Source organism: Spea bombifrons, chromosome 10 (assembly GCF_027358695.1).
Source record: "Spea bombifrons isolate aSpeBom1 chromosome 10, aSpeBom1.2.pri, whole genome shotgun sequence".
Classification (NCBI taxonomy): Eukaryota; Metazoa; Chordata; class Amphibia; order Anura; family Pelobatidae; genus Spea; species Spea bombifrons.
In genome coordinates, this window is record NC_071096.1 from 15642666 (window position 1) to 15664211 (window position 21546).

Here is a 21546-nt window from a genome sequence, read left to right on the forward strand (position 1 = left end):
TTCACTTGATTTGCATATTGTTAAATTCTAGAAAACTATTAACGTCTCTAATTTTTAAAGTATTCTTACTTTACGCCATATTTTCACACCTGCCTAAAACTTTCATACAAATTCTTTACTGGATAGATTATGTGCTACAGGGAGCAGAAGGCATGTTTAAGCAATTCAAACGCTAAATAAAATATTTAGTTGTGGGTAAACCAGAAGCTTGTTTTAGACTGTATACTGCAAAAGAAAAACAGAGTTGAAAAACAGTATATGATTTTAAAAAATTTAATGTGATTAATTCTTTAGCTACTTGACATGGCTATAAAAAGATCAAAACTCTAGGGGTGATAGTTAACATTGTAAAGGGTTACATTTGTTAAAAGACATCAATGTGCTAGGCTCCCACCTGCCCAGAATTTCCAGTAGTTCAGCTACACCATTAAACCGCTCTGTTTCATAGATAAATCTGCAAGAAAAGAAGGAAGTGGAATTTTAATAAATGTAGAACCTGTAAAACTGGTGCAAAGAGACGTTAGCACGATTACAATCAAGGAATAATATGGCAATGTACTACGGCAGAGCATGAGAAATTAACTTTTCACACGCAAAATTCACACTTAGATATATGTCAATAAATAATGTCTGGAGAGACATATTAGTATATTGATTAACTCTTAACACCTCGTTGATACACATCACATGTCATGGCACAAAGGAACAGATTCAGAATCGGGCACAATGTTACAACATTGACAAGTCTGATTACTTTCTGTTTTTGTTAATGAGCTGTTGGGCATGAACCGACATCCATGAAGTGTCACCTCATACCCGCAGGAACTAATAACCAAACCTATGCCTCTAAGGACCAAAGTTATATTTGCCATGAACTCTACACTAGAGACAGATGCTGATGCACAGTTAGACCTTAACTCCTTTGACCTCAAAGATACTGTCTCACATTGCCATGTGGCCTGTGATAAAACATTAACTCTGTCTGAAAGACATGCAACTATGGCACAGGGTCATTCCCCGAGTTGCCATTTTCTAAGGGGAAAAATGTCAAAACATGGACTGGTCTTATTACTTTCTGTTTTTGTAAATGGTTTATGTACAAACGTGTTTTAATTTCAAATGAAACCAGGTGTCAGAGAGGGAAGTGTTTAATCTATTTAACTATGACTTGTCTAATCAGGATGCTAAAGTTGCCAATATAATTTGTCAGATTTGTCATCATTGGGTTATCTTGTACCAGCTTTAACCTTATAAAAGAGTGCTTTACTATATACTAGGTACTAGTAATTGTCTACTTTATTGGGAGAGAAAAGCTGATAAAGGCACTATATTGTTTTCTACTCCTGAAGATTGAGTTCTGCTGCTGGAAGCTTTGTAAGACCATTCCCCGAAAGCATGAGAAGGACATTAACACCGGCTAAAGGCCCTTGGTTCCAGTGACAAGGAGTTAATACCGTATTTGCTCGATTATAAGACGACCCTGATTATAAGACCCCCCAAAATCTGAATATTAATTTAGGAAAAAAAGAAAAAGCCTGAATAAAAGACAACTCTATAGGAAAAAAGTTTTACTAGTAAATGTTAATTCATGTAAACTATGTAAGCTATGATTGAGAAAAATATTTTTTTTGTTTTTATTTCCTTTTATTTTCCAGCCTGCCCCCCGTTCTGCACATCTGCCCCCAGGCTTGACACTCTGCACCCAGGTTTGCCAGAAATGCCTTATACCCCCTTTATGGCACTGTGCCCCATGATATGCCTTTCAACCCTCTAAATGCCACTGTGCCCCATGATATGCCTTTTAACCCTCTATATGCCACTGTGCCCCATGATATGCCATTTGATGCCCTATATGCCACTCTCCCTCCAGAAATGCCTTATACCCCTATATGCCACTCTGGCATTTTGGGGGGTTAAAAGGCATATTGTGGGGCAGGGTGGCGTATAGAGGGTTAAAAGGCATTTCTGGAGGCAGAGGGGGGTTAAAAGTCATATTATAGAGCACTCTGCCTACAGAAATGCCTTATGCCCCCCATTTAACACTCTCCCCCAAAACTTACCGGTGCTCCTGACTCCCTGGTGTGTAGTTGGGCAGTGGGTAGACATGTACGCGATTCGCGTAGGCAACTTCCGCTGCAGCTGGAAGGAGGTGCCGTTAGCAGCAGGGGTTGTCTGCGTCCATCACGCATATACCCTCTGGCTGGATGGACGCAGACAACCCCCGCTGCTAACGGCACCTCCTTCCGGCTGCAGTGGAAGTTGCCTACGCAAATCGCGTAGACGTCTACCCGCTCCCCCGAATACACACCAGGGAGTCAGAAGCACTAGCAGTGGAGGTTACCAGACAGGAGGATCCAGGTCCCCTGCAGCGCTGCAGGGGATCTGGATCTTAGTCTCATAGTCAGACCTCTATTTGCTCTGAAAAAAATCGAGCAAATACGGTATATACAATGCTATTGTGTAGTGAGGATGCTAAAGTTTCACAATATAATTTATTCAGCTTTGTAAAGTTATCTTGTACTAGACACTGTGGCATCACTTTTCAATAACAGAAATGTAATCTAATTCCTCCCTGGTTGGTTCTGTTACATATTCTCATGATGTTGTGCGAGTATTAAAAACCACTGAAAAACCTTCATCCTTTTGAAGACATATGCTGTCAGCTTGGTTGATGACTGATAAGATTAATACATCTCCTTGTGTTTTGCAATCCTTTAAGATTTACATTGGAAGGCTAATCCCAGGGCCTGAAACTCGAGGTTTCTTTATACTTGATTTCCCTGGGGCCTTTGTTTAGTGACACATACTTTGCAGTGTCTGGCTGCAGAGATCTGTGTCTTACAATTGTTTTTGTGGATGCTATTTTGTGGGAGGTTCCACTCGTTTTTGACATACATAAGAACTGCATCCTACACCTTGACATTGGGGACTACTTTATACCATGGATGGGAAATTGCCATGAAATCTGAATTTTCAAGAGCTTCTAAGTGGGAACCCTTTCGGTGGATGCACCAAGGGTAACGCATGATGGCCCATCTTCACTTGGACATATGTAGCACGGCTCCACTGATATTGGGATAGAGCCTTTGTTTCCTGATGCAGCAATTACAGAGCAATGATCTCTTATGAAATTGTACCTTAGGAAGATGTTGTTGCATTGTTTCCTGATGTATGCTCGCAGACCCAGGAATTTTCCATACACACGATGCAGGATGGTCTTCAAATACTCCCGTTCACGAGGATCTTCACTGTCAAACAGTTCCAAGAGCTGGAGAGACAAATGATAAAGGTAAAAGGGAATGCAATAAACACAAACACAATACTGTTTTGAAGGAGATGAAGTAATACAGAAGAAGAACTGGGAGCAGAATAGTACAAATACAGAAAAAGATGTATCATGGAATTTAAAATAAAGAGCAAGTGGCTCCCTATTTTGTCTAGATTTCATGTCATAATATGCATTACTTTCATTTAGTATTTTCCTGTTTATTACTGCAAAAAAAGAAGCTGAAATTTGCATAATAGATGATCTTTTTTGGTGGGTGCTATAGTCTAGTTGTAATATTAAAACAGTTAAAAAAATGTTTTACATGTGTAAAAACAGATATTAACATTTGAAACATTGGTATAGCCATATTGCTCCAAGAGAAAAAGGAGCTGATCCTATATTCCAGAAAAAAAACTATTTAACTATTACCGTAATTGCTCAATTATAAGACAAGGTTTTTTCAGAGCAAATGCTCTGAAAAATACCCCTTGTATTATATCCGAGGCCATCTTATAATGAGACCTCAAATAGAGGTCTGACTACAAGAGGGGACCTGGATCCTCCTCTCTGGCATCGCGCAGACACTCACCGGCCGTCCCCACTAGACACATGGGAGTCTGGAGCATGGGGGACAAGTCTAGGGATGCATCGGTAAATCGGATTGGGGGCATATAGGGGGTAAAAGGCATATCAGGAGGGCATAGTGGTAAATAGGGGGATATAAAGAATATCAGGGAGGCAGAGTGGCATATCGGGAGTATATGGCATATTTAGGGGACAGTGTAGCAAGTCGTGGGTGCAGATGTGCATAACTGGGGGGCAGGTTGGCAAATAAAAGGAAATAAAAACAAAAAATGCATTTTTCTCAATCATAGTTGTTATTAAATATGAAAAAATTGTTTCCATGTGAATTAATATTTACTAATAAAACATTTTTCTTATAGGGTAATCTTATATTCAGGCTTTTTCTTTTTTTTTCTAAATATTCAAATTTTGGGGGGTCGTCTTATAATCGAGCAAACACAGTATTTTAATTGCGGTACTGTCACTTTTATAAAATCAGTGCTTAAATCTTACAACCCTCATTAGTTGTCAACAGCAATCTGGTAGCAAAAAGCTCTAGCCTATAGCCTATATAAACGCCAACATCAGGGTAACATACCCCTCTGTCTAAAAGTTTACTCCTCTTCTCAGTTTCTGAAACTTTGTGACTATGTATTTATATTTATTACCCCCTCATTTGGCTCTCTTAAAATAGTCTACCGTCTATAGCCACAAATTAAGATTAATATTCTTAAAAAAAAAATCTATTTGCTCCAATTTTACCAACCTGCCAAATCATTTTTCCAACTTTTGGCTTTATAAATAAAGTACTCATAAATAACTAATATTTATAGATTATCAACAGTTAATATAACTATTGGAAGATGATATACACACTTGTGTCAAGAAGCATATTACTACGGTAAATTGACAAAATAAATGTAACATTGGGATGTTTATGTCCTTATAAAATATAATAAAGAATCATGAACCCATAGGGGGTAAATATTTATGTGGGGCTATATTTAATGTTCAGTTCAGCAAATAAATAACTGAGTAATGAAATTGCATATGACAAGTCATAGGCCCAAACTGACTGACCCTGTTGTCTATATTAATGCAGAAAATGCCATTTGGAGAAGAACTGGGAAACAAAAACTTATAGTAACACATTTAAAAACATGGCTGGAGAAACAAAATCGCGCTATTGAGATTAAAAGTGGAGTTTCATATGTCAAAACAAACTCATTTTGGATTTAATCCAGTGATGCTGCATATATACTTTAGCAACTATGATAAAACAATATGTTTATGATCTAAAAGAACCCAAGTACCTGACCTTTAATTAGATTAGCGTGGTGTGCTTTGTACCACACTGCATATCCAGGAGGACACCCCTAATTTTTTCACACATCTGCAGCTTCTGTGGCAAATTGTTACCTCAAACTACAAGCATGTATGGGACATAGGATGCTGGTCTTCTTCTCCATTCTCAAAGAAGATAAGATGGGGCCCTAGTTGGTATTCTTAAACATATCATTGCCTTATTCACTTTGAGGAAGTTAAAGAATATATAAAGGTTGTTCTAATGACATAGAGGTGGATGCAATACATATGCATTGAATATATGCACACTCACCATGAGGACAAACTTCTGATCCACATATCTCTTGGCAAGAGATGGTTGGAAGTCTTGACTCTCCAGGAACCGGAGAAAGAATTCATACACCAACTGTAGAAACAGACAGGGCGGAATATATAGGTAGATTAAAAGATATGACAATAATAAAGTAGAAAGATGAAAAGAAGAAGAAAAACAACATAAAAAAGTAGATTAGATGGGAACTGAGATGAAATTATAGAATTTGCTCATAGGAGAAGGATTTAAAGAAAGCAGGTTGATTAAGTAAGAGATTGCCTGAAAGAATAAATAAGGTTGTCTAGAAAAGAGAAAATATTAATATGAATAAAATGGCGGAGCAACAACCGTACCAGATGTAGGATGTTACATGTTATTTTTGTACCTGTAGATGTGGCCACGAGGGCTCAAAATTTGGCTCATCTTCTTCAGGGTCAAACTCTGGATTATCGCTTGGAGGAAGTGTCCGAAATATGTTTACTGAGATCTGAGAAGAGAGAAAAGATCACTGTGTCACTGTCTACGATTCTAGAAAAAGCGGGAACTGTGTTTTTGGAGAAGGTGAACAACAACCTTGCATTAATTTGTTTATGTAACAAATTTGTTTATGATTCTTATCTTGGAGGATGCAAGTATGCATTTATGCCAAATGCTAAGGTTAAACTGTTAATTCATACCTAATGTACAGCAAATAGGTTCTGTCTGGTTTATAGTATAGATGCTTAGTTTCATTTTGTCTGTCTCACTGTGTCAAATGCAATAGAAAGTACTCACAAGTGACTCAAACCCTTCTTTGTTACCCTTGTTTTGTGGAAAGCCAAGATACATAACTAGCTTCTAACAATAAAATACATCTGGACCTTAAAGTCAACTAAATCTTCGCAACACCAAGCACAGCCCTTTGTGTGTTCTGGCGTGGGACACAATGTGTAATTGTGTGTGTGAGAATGGATGTGTAATTGTGTGTGTGAGCATGGATGTGTAATTGTGTGTGTGTGTGTGAGCGCATGGATGTGTAATTGTGCATGTGAGCATGGATGTGTACGTGGGGTAAGATGGAGTGTATGTTACAATAAATGTGTACGTGTGTGTTAGTGAGTATGAGTAAGTGTGTGTATTTTCTGTAAGTGTGTTTACACATGTGTGTATGTTGGAATGGGGGGCAAGGGGCAATGATGGCACAGACCAGCTGTTGGGGCCATGGGGCAATTTTCACACTAGGGCCCTGTGGTTTCTAGTCCCCTAAGCAGACGGTTTTATATATGGATATGGACAATATCTAATAAAAACAAGAAATGTTTAATAAATTATGATAAAAGTATACAATGTTAAAAAGATCATTTTATACACAGGCATAAGCAATATCTTGCTTTCCTCTCTAGGACTTTGTTAAGTATATACAGGGGTATTGAACACCTGGGAGGGATTCAAAATAATAGTAAAAAACACAATACATGTAAAGAATTTAAACCAAATGATCTTTTGGTCATTGGTATCGATCTTGTTAAAATCCACTGGAGGGGGGTGATTTAACACAAACACTATTTAGAAAGGAGACAGAATGGATTTATAGACTAAAAACATACGGGAAAGGGGGGCTCAACACCCATTTAGATGTTTTGGCTTTTATTGATTAAAACATGAAAGTGTGGTGTATATATATTTTTCTGTCTATGTGTGACAGTCTATATATGTGTCTGTCTTCTCCTTAATTGAAACTACGGTATTTATATTAAACATTTACACTTGTTCTCTATTTCAGATGTCTCCACCATACCTTTATTGATTTGCATGGGCACTGACATTGTCCTATGTCTCCATTGATATTGTTTATGATAACGTTATAAGCTGCATAGTTCCCTTATAAAATCCCATTTTATTATGGATATTTTGGGATACTCTTGAACAGAATGTGTCTTAATCTTTTTCTGCGACATATGCAATTAGATTTTAAGTATCCTTTATTATTTGTTACAAAGTTTAATGTTGTACCTTTATATATGCTTATGGATTATAGACTGTATATGTATTTGGGCATATGAGATATCGCTATGACGATGAACACAATCTTACTACCATTTTTTTCTTCTTTTTTTCCCCTCTTTACTCACAAAATACAGCCACCATTTGAACACATCCACTAATTTATTTATTTTTCTCTCTCTTTAATCGCAAAATAGATCCACCATATGGACATATCTACCTTTTCATTTAAATTTTTTCCCTTTATTCGTAAATCAGGAAGTGTGTCATGGGGCTTTAGGGGCGTTCCGAATTTGAATACATTCACCAAACTGAATATAAGGGACCTCTACCCACCACTGAAATATAGCAATTTTTATTTATTACTCCTGAGGAAGCTAGCGCGTAGCTGGTGAAACATGTTGAGAAAGCTCATTTATACCACACTTGGATGAAAAATCTTCACTTTTCGGATAAGTGGCAGTTCCACTAACAGACTGGGTCCCATTAGAAGAAGTTTCCAGCCATTTGGAACCATCTGTATTGCTGTTTTGCACACCACTAGTTGGAGTGCCTTTATTTCCTTTAAGTGTTTTTAACCATATACTGTATTTGCTTGATTATAATTTAGAAAAAAGAAAACGCCTGAATATAAGACTACCCTATAGGAAAAAATGTGTCACTAGTAAATATTAATTCACATGTAAACTACTTTTTCATATTTAATAAAAACTATGATTGACAAAAATGCATTTTTGGTTATTATTTCCTTTTATTTGCCAACCTGCCCCCCAGTTATATACATCTGCCCGGGCTTCTATGACTGAGCACCAGAAGGTCGCATCACGTGGTGCTCCGTCATAGAAGCCTCGGCACAAGTGTCGACGGCCTCGAATATTTGCTCTGAAAAAACCTTGCCTTATAATAGAGCAAATCCGGTATCTTCCATACAACTTTTGGATACTGCACAATGTGCTTTTATTCTTTGGTTTTATAGTAATTATTAAAAGAAGATGTTTTTTACATGATTTTGATGGGTTCATTTACCATGGTGGCTTTGTGAGTGCAATATTTCACCTTTACTCATACTGCTTTATATTTTTTGCACTATTACACGTACTTTTGGGGATCGCTGCAGAACTAGTGGGGTGAAGTGTGTATTTGTTTCTTATTAAGTATATACAGTCCAGTTACTGCGATCTGTCTGATACACAGAGGCTCATCTCTCCTGCCAGTAGCACTTTATTAATATGGGCCCTCTACTCCTGAACAGTACAAGCTTATCACCACTCCCTTCTGTATTAATATGGCTAAACAAAACGCTTCTGGCTGTTTAACAAACTTACAAAAGTTGAATTACAAGCACTGTATGTTTTGTGTATAAAATGGTAATTTTAACATCATCGTCCATATGTATATCTGTTAATGTTCACACCAATTAATTACACCAATAAATAGAGTATTTTTTTTTAACATGTATTAATTTTGTTTCATGTGATGGTTTTACTGAAAACATTTTTTTATCATGTACACAGCAATTTTTAAAGTAGTTCAGCAAGGAATCCTTTGGGGTTTTAAATATTTCAAGGAAGCTCTTCACTTAGCCCTGAATACAATCCTTTCTCACCCTTCTAAGCAATTTCCTCAACAAGTTCATGTTTCAGACCTTGGAGGTCTTATTAAGAAATTTAAGACCTTGGACAAGGTCGGATTAGGAAATTTCATCAAAAGCGCCTTCTTAAACCTACTTTCTGTAAAAATATTCTGAAAGGCACTGAGTCATCTCTTGACTGCATTGAATCAATTGGGATAACTTTACAAAATGATGATCTTATTTTCCAAAGGAAATTTAGGATGACTCCTTCAAACTTTCCTATAAAAATTCATGCATCTATTTCTTATAATATGTCATAATATTGTCATAATATTTATATATAGTCCATTTATATTGTCCATTACAAGTATGTTCCCTCTTCCAAAAATTAATCAACATTTAATGTTTCTTTTCATATTTAGGAGCATGTATCACATACCTGGGATCAGTATATTTTACCGAGAGTGATTGTATCTCCATCAGGGTGCATTATTGTAGTACAATATTAAGGATGATTGTGAGCAAAGCATCATAAGATCTTTGTTACATAACTAGCCATGCACTAGCACACTTCTGGGACATTCCTTTGCCATACGTGGAAGAAACCCATGCACGCTAGGATACCACCTGGGTTATAAATAGCCCACTAAAACACATCATAAGATACTGAAAATATAGTTTTAGTCATTAAATGGTCCTTCAACAGAGTTTCTTTAAATCACCTACATATATTCGCTCTGTTATGAGATTGTTACATGACCTTTTCTCTTAATGATCTTATACAATGTCTTTGCCTGGACAGTAACTGCCTTGACCTTGGAAAGCAATCTTTCATTTGTCACTCCCCCATCAGCCTGCTGAACAGTTTTTCCCATTTTGCTAAGTTCAGATGGAACATTTAGGGTTTGACACTGAATCTCAGAGTTTTTACACAAATCTAAGAAGCATTGAACAAATACTCTGTTTACACAATATAGATCCTCCAGTTGTTTGAAAAAGAAAGTACACCCTCTTTGAATTCTATGGTTTTACATTTTAGGACATCATAACAATCATGTATTCCTTAGTAGGTCTAAAACATAGGTAAATACAACCTCAGATGAACAACAACCACACATTACATATTACACTGTGTGTGATTTATTCAAGCCAAAATGGAGAAGCCATGTGTGGAAAACTAAGGACACCCTTACTGCTTCCATAGGAATTAAAATGCTAAGTAGAAGACAGGTGCTGCTAATTAGACATGTGCAGGGTGAGCAAAATAGTTTTTAATTTAGTTTTTTGCAGTGTTTCTTTTCAGGCAACAAAATTCGAGGGGCTTTTTTTTCTTCGCAATGACATTCTGTGGGTGTTCCCAAAGGGGAGGTATCCGACACTGTCTGGACTCGCCTTTCATTATAGAAATGTAAAAAAATGTTCCCCCAGAGTAAAAAACAGTCAAAGAGGTGCAGCAGCAGTATTGGTAGAGCACTGGGCCTGGGCAGGCAGACACTATAAAGAATGACAGAGGTTCTGAAGGCAAAGGGGGGGGGGTCCAACCCGGTATATATATACCGTATTTGCCCGAATATAAGCCACACTTTTCCCCCCACTTTAAGTCTTACGCCTGGGACATGCAGTTCCGGGCACGTGATTTTTTTTTCTTCTTTTTAATTTAGCCCTACTGCGGGCAAGCATCCAGATCCCCTGCGACTCTGCTGGTGACCTGGATCCTCCTCTCCGACAGCCGGTGGATGTCTGCGCAATGCGCGTAGACAACCTCCGCTGCCGGCACTTCCGCCGGGGCTTCTATGGTGGAGCACAGGAGAGTTATGTCACACTGGTGCTTCGTCCACCGGCTGGCCCCGCTAGACACCAGGGTAAAGGTGAAGGACTGGCCAAGCATGTCTCCAGACCTAAACCCTATTGAGCATCTGTGAGGCATCCTCAAACGGAAGGTGGGGAGTGCAAGGTCTCGAACCAGCTCCGTGATGTCGCCATGGAGCAGTGGAAGAGGACCTGTGAAGCTCTGGTGAACTCCATGCCCAAGAGGGATAAGGCAGTGCTGGAAAATAATGGTGGCAACACAAAATATTGACATTTTGGGCCCAATTTGGACTTTTCCACTTAGGGATTTACTCACTTTTTAGACATTAATGGCTGTGTGTTGAGTTATTTTGAGGGGACAGCAAATGTACACTGTTATACAGGCTGTACACTACTATAGTGTTGTCACATGAAAAGATATAATAAAATATTTACAAAAATGTGAGGGGTGTACTCACTTTTGTGAGATATATATATATATATATACAGTATCGGATTTGGTTGATTATAAGACGACACTGATTATAAGACGACCCCCCAAAATCTGAATATTAATTAAGGAAAAAAAGGAAAAGTAAATAGTAAATATTAATTCATGTAAACTATTTTTTCATATTTAATAAAAGCTAGGATTGAGAATTTTTTTTTGTTTTTACTTCCTTTTATTTGCCAACCTGCCCCCCCAGTTTTGCACATCTGCCCCCAGAAATGCATTATACCCCCTATATGCCACTCTGCCTCCCTGATTTGCCCTATACCCTCCTATATGCCACTCTGCCCCATGATATGCCTTTTAACCCCCTATATGCCACTCTGCCTCCAGAAATGCCTTACACCCCCTATATGCCACTCTGCCTCCAGAAATGCCTTATACCCCTATATGCCACATATTAAAAGACGATGGCTATTTTACAGAGCATTTGCTCTGAAAAAACCTTGTCTTATAATCGAGCAAATATGGTATATAATCCTTGTCCCTTCCCACTTTGTACATGCTTATTGGCCAGAGCAAATTAAGGAAAAACTCCCACAGGTCATAGGAACCATCAATCACAGCCATAAACAAGAATGAGACCACTCCTCGTTTTTATGGCTACTTCTACCTATCAGTCATTGATATGTATCCTCCTACACACAGTTCCTACTTTACTTCATCAAGGAGCATCAAAACGGCTTTTAATTGCGTCAAAATGTGGCTACACATGGGGACGAATGACAAATTTTCTTAACTTTTGCAGTTCATTTTCAGCCAAGGGGCAGATGCATTACTCTCCATGGCTTTGAAAGCATACTTGCAGAATTCCCAGGTTTTGACTCTGAATGCCAGTGTTTGTACACCAATTTCAGGGTGTTTGGATGAATTAATAAAATTCTTAGGTCACACAAGCAGGTACTGACTGCATAATGCTGTTTGATTTCTGTTAAAACTGAACATCTTTAAATGGTGCTTTTCTCACCGGTTACCACAGCTGGAATCCATTCTTGCATACAGACGGTTTCATTTATAATATCCTGACAAGTAATTGTCTTCATGAGGACCATTATTAGAACCATTTGGTTGCCACCATTAGTGAGCCACTACAACAGAATACTTGTAATGGACTATTAAAAGGATAATACTAAGACTGTACTGGGTAAGCTAATTTAGAATGCTCCCAGGTGTGTGCACGTAATATTTATTTTACAATTTACTATCAGCAATAACTAGTGGAACAAAATCGGACACAGTGCACATCAATACAGTCTAAATTTGTCCATTTCTAGGTTGGGAGCAACCAAAATGAACTGAGTAAGACAGTAGCTACACCATGTAACAAAACCTCCTAAAATAACCTCTCAAATTACTAATCTTTACACATCTTTACACAAAGGCAGTGCTCCCAGGCACCAGGTCCTTTACTACATTTACAGGCTTACAATACATAGATAATATATTTATAACTAATAATATTATATATAATTCTGCCCCAGAAAGCTAACCCTGCTATAGATATGATAAGAAACACCCCTCCATATGAAAACAAAAAGCATTTAACATGCGCTTTAAAATGACTCTTTTTTGGAAGATCACATCTGCTGGGCGAGAAAACTCCATGTGTACATTATCCACCTTCTTTACTTTCTACAAGGCAGGTGTCTGCCCACGGGGAATCACCATCTCCTAATATCAACGCCACAAGTTGAAGCTCCTACACTTATATGATATTTCTTCAGGAACAGATATATTTCACAGTATAATTTAGCAGTTATATTTCCTTCTGTCAAGAACATGTGTGGGTGGCTTAAGAGAGTAATAAGCTACACTTATACAATGGTTACCATCACCTACAGCATACCTCCCAACATTTCTAAATGTGAACGAGGGACACTTTTTTTTTTTTTTTTTAATCGCTCTCGCGGAACTCATCAATACAATTGCACTTTACAATTCCGCGCTTGCATCGCTACTTAAAACACACTGCATTTTTGTCATATCATCTGCTGTTAAGTACAGTTCACATGAGGATCAGTCAGACATACTGCTTCCATGATGCTGGCTGAGCATCATGGTTAGTGCAGTCAACAGTAAAGCTGCAGATGCTGGCTGTGAACTACAATTCCTATAATTCTCAGTCAGCCAGGTGTCCACCATAATGCCGACTGAGTCACTGGAAGAGTAATCAACAACAGCACAGATTTTTATTTTAATTAAAGGTTAATGTTAGCCTCCCTCCCAGGACCCTTACACTGCCTTTACACACACCTGCCCATACACTGTCCTTACACACACATACACTGCCCTTACACACACATATACACATAGACTGCCTTTACATACACCTGTCCATAAATTGCCTTTACACACACATATACACGTGCATTGTGCTTACACACACATATACACATACATGTGCTGCTGATCAGACGGCTGTGCGTCCCCCCCCCCGCAGCTGCACCTGAGGTGAGAACGGCTCTCGCCTCACCCTACCTCTTCCCCTGCAAAGCGGGACAAAGGTAGGGATAGGCGGGACAGAGACCCAAAATCGGGACTGTCCCGCCCAAATGGGGACAGTTGGGGCATGCTACAGTCATGTGAAAAAGAAAGTACCCATTCTTTGGCTTTACCTAGGACTTAATAAGAATCATTTGTTTCTTAGCAGGTCCAAAATTAGCTAAATACAAGCTCAGATGAAAAACACATAACATATTACACAGTGTCATGATTTATTCAACAAGAATAAAGCCAAAATGGAGAAGCCATGTGTGAAACACTAAGTACACCTTATGATTCAGTAACTTGTAGAACCACCGTTAGCAGCAATAACATGAAGTAATCATTTTTCTTTTACTATTAGTCTCTCACATTGTTGTGGAGGAATTTTGGCCCACTCTTCTCTACAACTTCAGTTCATTGATGTCCCACCACAGCATTTCAACCGAGTTCAGGTCTGTACTTTGACTGGGCCATTGCAACACCTTGATTCTTTTCTTTTTCAGGCATTCCGCTGTAGATTTGCTGGTGTGATTGGGATCACTTGCATGTCCTCTTGCATGACCCAATTTCGGCCAAGCTGGATGGCTTAACATTTGACTCTAAAAATACTTTGGTACACCGAGGAGTACATGGTGGACTCAATGACTCAAACAGGATGGACTTTCTTCACATGACTGTATATTTTATTCTCTGGTTAAGTCTTAAACATTTTTTTTTAGAACTCAAGACCAGGCTTTTCTTTCTGCTGATACATTGCACCTCTGCTTAACTACAGATAAACACCAGACAAAAACTCAGAATGTAAGTTTCTTTTATACCTTTACAGTAAATCTAATACCACAGTGTTATACTATTGTATTCCTCACGCAAGCTTTAACAGGAAAGATTATTTGATCAATGAATTTTAGCTTCCATTGGTCGTAATGAAGGAAGTGATCTGGAAACATGGACATGATTCTTGGGGAGCAGGGAAAGGGCACAAAGTTGTAGAAAGTGGTAAGTAAATAAATGGTCATTCTGTACAGTACTGCATTTGCCTCTAAAACTAATCAAGCAGCCAATTTACTAGAAAAAAAGTATATGCAAAGAAAACAGAGATTAATTAATGCTAACCCAGGACTACACAGTAATGTCCATAGTTTTGAGGGGGAAAATAGCTGGTGTTGGTGTTGGCTTCAGCCAAAAGTCCTTACTCAGTCCACTTTTTATCAATAGTGGAAAGGTGTGTGCTAAAGCTGAGCCAGCTCAACCTCCTCCTCATGTTTGGTATCGACTTTCCTTATTTTGCAGGTGAGTCTGACTCAACAAGCAGTCTGGCCCACCTTTAATGAACAGTTTCAACACAGATTAACATACATGGCCTTAACAGTCTGGCATTAACAACATCAGCATCCATAAGATGGCTGAAATTAAATGCATTGTCTTTGGGAAAAATTCCATTTCAATAATTCAAAACTCTATACATAAACTTCCTCTTTGCCATACTTTAGACGTAGACATAGACATATCACTGCACTGCAGCCACAGCTAATCTAACCAGTTCTAAGGCTGGAAAATAAATATTGCAGGATTTTTTGTTAAATGTAGCCTTTGTAAGGGTTGGATGAGAAAAATACTGTATATAGAAATAAATATGTTGTTATCAACAGTTCTCCACAAATCTTAACTGAACTAATGTACATAGTTAATTGAAACCAAATATCCCCAAAATAGTTACACTTTGAAAAACACGGAATAATGTATTATATTTTTAAACCATCAATTTATGCAAAAAACAAACACATAAGTTTCTCTCTCCCAATACATATTATAGGATCATTTAAATTGGATGCACCTTTGCTTTGATTATTCAAAAAGATTTAGTAATCATATTTGCTTATTTTACCCAAAGATAGAGACAAAACAATAGCTCTTGTCGATTTCACTGTAACCCTGAGAAGGCATTGGCACATTCATTCTGGCTCTGAGGTAGAAGGGATAGATCTATCATTTTCCATCTGTCTTTTCTTTTTTTTAATGTAGACTCACCATTTTGATGATTTCTGGATACACTGGCTCTATCAGGACTCCCCTGTTGGTTGCAATACACTCCACAAGCTCATTCAGAGCTGCCCTTTTAATCTCTTTGCCTTTGAGATCAGCCACGCAGTCCATGAAATGGAAGATAACAGAACATTGCTGCAACTTCTTACAGAACAAATCATGAAGTTCAGAGACAGGAGCATCTATAGACAAAGAGAAATAAAGATGGGAACTTGCAGATTGGCATACACAATGAGAGGCTGACAAGCCACAAATATCAGAGGTATAGCAGGGCAAGAGCCCTCTAGGTTTTGTAGTATATGCTGTGCTGAGAAAATAAAAAAATATACATGAAAAAAACATTTAGCCCCCCCTTCAATAGCTTCATCAATTGTATCTACTCAAGCCTAGAGTTAAACGTAAAGTCAGATGTAATGGCCCACCCAGGGCTGGTGCAAGGGTTTTTGCCACCCTAGGCAAAACATAATTTTGCCGCCCCTTGGCCCCACCCCCACAAGCCCCTCCCCATGCCGCGGCGCTCCCATAAGGTCCTCCTAACTGGCTGACCTGCTCCCACTCCTCCCCATAGTGACCGCGGCCGCGCTTCTAATGAATGACCGCCGTGGGCCCACCATAACCAATTAATGCATGGCGTCTTGCTTGTCATTCACATGAAGCTTGGCTACTGTATGCTACTAAAACATCAGATAGCACACATGGCTGCTGCTATTCCCGTTGATTCCAAAGAGAGCTAATCTTCCATTGACTAGAATGGGAGTGGTGTTTTCCTGCTTTCAAGAGAGGCAGCTGGGGAGTTAAATGAGACAGACATTTCTAGCTCAAATAACTGAAGAATGCATGCACCATCCTGCATGTAGTGACATTAACTTGAGTCCATGGAAAAGCGACTTCAATATGAATTTAAATTTATATATATATATATATATATATATATATATATATATACACATATATATATTTATGACTGCTGTTAAAACAGACAAGCAACAAAATTTGATCTACTCTTATTTCAAGCCGTAATCCTTGAAAGAGAAAGCAATCTCAGACTTTGAGAAGGTAACCCTGTATAACAATAGTATTATTCAGTTAATTTAGCATTGGCCAGATGCTGGACAATTATAATATACATATATACATATATATAGTATTATTCACATTATTCTTACATATTATGCATGCTTTATTGCATTTACTGAACAGTTAAAAGATTTGCTTATCGAAGGTAATAGGAGGATAAGAAAACATAAGCTAATACACAGGGGAAAAGAGAAATGGAGGATGGGATTGTGAGTGAAGAACAATTTTAAAAAGGAGGGGGGGAAGACGTGGAATGGGTGGAGAAAGGCAGAAGCTAGAGAGATACAAGGAGAGTGCTGCAAGACTGAAAGAAAGAGTGCATGGGAAAAATGAAAAACACACAGCAAATTCTCATACACATGGGACAATCCCTACAGAGACTGTAACCAAGGACACCTACACAATGTCACAGTCACCATATGCCTCCCTCTCACAAGTGCTCTGTAGGAAGATACTAAGCATATATACACTAAAAATGAACACGCACAACAACATGAAAATCTGTAAAACCGGCTTCTGATGCCAATAAAGGGGGAGGGGTAAATGGTTGCTGCCTACTGATATTATTTATTGTTTTATATAGCGCCATCATATACCACAGCCTGTGCAACAGGATATTTCACCACCTGGAAGGTATATCATAGCTTAAGCCCAATAATGTCAAAGCAATAACACGGTCAGTACATTTTCCCCAAGAAATGTGGTGATCCTAGGCAGAGCTGCAATCTATATTATATTTTTCTTCGGATTCAGCCTTTTTTTTTAAAACTAGGTTGATAGCGTTTACAAAATAAATCATTAAGGTCTGTGACTAGTGGTTGATGCTGACCTAGATACCCTTTGACAGCTATTTTGAATCAAGGTATAAGGGCTGGTGTTATAATTTGATAGATTTTTTTTCTGGTTAGTTTTTCATGCAAAGATAAAACAAAATAATAATAAAAAACAAGTCTGATTTCTACGTCATTACATCATTATGTGGCCATGCTCTATTTCTTTCTCTGCATATATGAGTTGTTAAATGTCCTGTCTTCCCTATAACATACATATAATGTATGTCTTTTTATTAACTTATCAGTGCTCTCCTGCATGTTTAGGTTAATGCTCACACAGTTAATACAGCTCCAATATATGTGTGTATATACGGTATACAGTATATATTTGCCACAAGAGACATGAAGGAGAGGTTTTAGGTTTTCGGTGTCATTGATGATTATGAATTTTGAAATATATACTGTAAGATGTTAATTTGTTTCATATTAGTGTAGTTTTAATGATGACAACACATTTCACAAAACAATACATTATTAATACACTGATAATGGGCACACTAGGCTTAGTTCAAAGATCCCTCTAAAAGCTTGAATTTTGCTGAAAATGAAGATCACATGCTAAACTTATACTCACAGGTTAGCAGTTCCCAGGACACATGTCCAAAAAAATTGGTACCCTATCTATGGCTCTATGAATCTTAAACCAGAGGTGCATAGAAATTTCTTATTTGCAGACGATACTAAGCTCTGTAACGTGGTTAACACAATAGAGGACAGTGCACGGTTACAAATGGATCTGGATAGGTTGGAGGCTTGGGCTGGGATGTGGCTGATGAGGCTCAACACAGATAAATGTAAGGTTATGCACATGGGAAAGAAAAATCCAGGCTGGGAATATGTATTAAATGGGAAAAGACTGGGGACGACTGACATGGAGAAGGACTTAGGAGTTTTAGTTAACAGTAAATTTACCTGTAGCGACCAGTGTCAGGCAGCTGCTGCTAAGGCAAATAAAATCATGGGGTGCATCAAAAGGGGCATAGATGCCCACGACAAGGAAATAATTCTACCACTGTACAAGTCACTAGTCAGACCACACATGGAATACTGTGTACAGTACTGGGCACAAGAAAGATATAGTGGAGCTGGAGAGGGTTCAAAGACGGGCAACCAGAGTAATAAGGGGAATGGGAGGACTGCAGTACCCAGAAAGATTATCAGAATTAGGGTTATTTAGTTTAGAAAAAAGACGGCTTAGGGGGGTCTTAATAACTATGTATAAATAAATAAAGGGACAGTACAGAGATCACTCCCAGGACCTATTTATTCCCAGGACTGTATCTATAACAAGGGGACATCCTCTACGGCTAGAGGAAAGAAGATTTCTACACCAGCACAGACGGGGGTTCTTTACAGTAAGGGCAGTGAGGCTATGGAACTCTCTGCCAGAGGAAGTGGTAATGGTAAACTCAATAAAAGAGTTCAAAAGGAGCCTGGACGTGTTTCTTGAAAGCAATAACATTACAAGTTATGGATATTAGATTAATAGGGACAGAACGTTGATCCAGGGATTTATTCTGGTATGGGGCAATTGGCATCTGCTTCATAAGGGTTTTTTGCCTTCCTCTGGATCAACACAGTAGGGACACAATAGGTATATAGCCATGCCTAAGAGAGTTCAGACCTGATATTTGAATATGTGCTTGCGAATAGGCAATATGATTTTTTCACTATGTTTCGTTTTACATTCGTTTCTCATTGCATCCTGCCAGGATCATTTACAATCTGGACAGATACAGTGAACATCCTGCTTCATTAAGAAGATGCATATTTATAAGCTAATAAAAACACTGCTGTACAGTGAAATAGCATAGACTGGATTAACACTATTAACGTACACAATAGGATATATAATGACAGTGATGTGCTGCCCGGCATTATAGTAGTATTATATACTGTACATATACATACATACATACATTGAACATGCTGTTTTGTATAATGATCTTTAGAATGCATTCATTGCAATGAACTCAGTGTCCTGTATGGTAATGCGGGGTTATCTATAAACTGATATGTGAATTTTAATACTGGATAGCCCAGCACTGACAATTAAAATGCTGCTATGTATGATAATGCAAATGATCACATATTGTGGACATGACGGCGAGTGTCATGAAAAGTAAACATAATTGCATAATGGTGGTAAATAGCTTAGATGGACACTAAACAGGATTGAGTGTGCATGAAAAATGTTAGAGGGGGGAGGAAAAAAAGCCAGGAATAGTTTAGCCTCTCAGAGATACATTAAGAAGGATGATAATGTCATCTGAATACAGAAAGGTATTGATCTGAGGAACAGTATCCATGCAAGAAAAAAAGGAGGAGAGAGGACTTGGTAAGACAGGCCAGAAGTAATCGAGCTGGAGGCTCAGAGGTCGGAAATGAATATATATATATATATATAAAACATTTTATGGAAAATTGTGATATATCTTGCAGTCAAGAAAGAAGAAAACAGACTCGTGGAGTATTGGAAGGTAAAAATAAAAACATTTGGGAAATTGATAAGCAGATTAAGGAAAACAGGGAGGCATTAAAGCTCACATACTTACCTTTTAGAGAGGGCAATGGTGTCAGTTCCTGCTGTTTACTCTGGTAGCGAAACTGAGAAGAACTGTGTGATCTTCGCTGGCGGGAGCGGCGGAGAGAACGTCTGGAAAAGCCATCAACTTTGTCAGCAGCCAGGACAGGGGACAGACCAGGGGAGGACGGACTGGTTGGGGTGACAGGAAGCTTGGTCTCCATTAGTACGAGATGACAAAAGCAATGCCTTCCCAGCAGTTAGTAGGCAGTATATGGTAACAGAAGAAGGCAGAGGAGTACTAGTAATTCAGGCCCAAGTGAGTGCTTCCAGAAGGAGGATTGGCCATGGCAATCATTAGTGCTGTAATACAGAGGGAAATTATGATCATTTCTCAATATAACAAAATATACAAAAATAAATTGGAAATTACCTGAAGGGGTGGTAAACCTCCTAAAGAGGACCTGTTACATTATCAAAATTATATATTTTCTTTTTGCATAATAATCCTTCCGCATTATATTTTAGCCCCTTAAGAATTAAGGCTGTCTTACACATTCTCACACTTACGGGTGAAAGAATTTAAAATAATTTTGCAATGCCTTTTTTCAATAGAAATTTCCCTGTTTCACATAGCAAAGTTTTGGTCAACGTGAAAAAATCCAGATGTATTTTCCTAACTTTTACAAAAACAAATTAATCAGTACCATGTTTTGAGAACTAATCTAGCTCCCACTTTGCAACTTGACCACTTTTATGTCAAATAAAAAATGGTTAATGAAAGGGAATATAACTAAACATTGTGGGTTGCCCACAGATTTGCTTAGTGTGGTTCCATCACTGCCAGACAGCAAAAAGGGTAGCTATCGCCATGAGGGAACCAAGCAGTTCTTATATGTCTGAATAATAAAAATTAAAAACGTTGATGGTTACAAAATTTACCAAGACCTACGGGCAGCAGGCTTTAAAAGGAAACACAAGGCTCATCCCTGATGTATTAGTGGTGGATACCAGGCTAGGCCCAAGCTAGGGCAGAACCCACTAGCTACTCATCAACGAAAATCCGTTTCCCTTCACGTCAAAGGTAACAGCTAGATATGTGACTCTTCTGATCACTCTGCAAGCAGAACAAGGGATATTATTGGGTTATGATTGGGTTAGGAAACGCATACCATATGCATATCACTAGAATTATTTTACATACATTCCATGAGATACACAATTATTTATGTATGCAGTGTGACTTTTTAAAGTTATCTTCTACGTTGACATTGATTGGT

The 21546-nt window shown here is 38.2% G+C and overlaps 1 protein-coding gene across 3 annotated transcripts in view; it reads right to left on the reverse strand.

Moving 5' to 3' along the window:
- Positions 1-21546, reverse strand: part of PPP2R5B (protein phosphatase 2 regulatory subunit B'beta) — a 33850-nt gene that overhangs the window by 7446 nt on the left and 4858 nt on the right. For all 3 annotated transcript variants that reach the window (XM_053449430.1, XM_053449428.1, XM_053449429.1), the window contains exons 2-7: positions 20298-20629; positions 15818-16014; positions 5836-5937; positions 5451-5543; positions 3138-3268; positions 395-454 (exon numbers count right to left, since the gene is read on the reverse strand). In XM_053449430.1, coding sequence (XP_053305405.1) covers positions 395-454; positions 3138-3268; positions 5451-5543; positions 5836-5937; positions 15818-16014; positions 20298-20490 — 776 coding nt within the window. In that variant the 5' untranslated portion in view covers positions 20491-20629. The remainder of the gene's footprint in view (positions 1-394; positions 455-3137; positions 3269-5450; positions 5544-5835; positions 5938-15817; positions 16015-20297; positions 20630-21546) is intronic.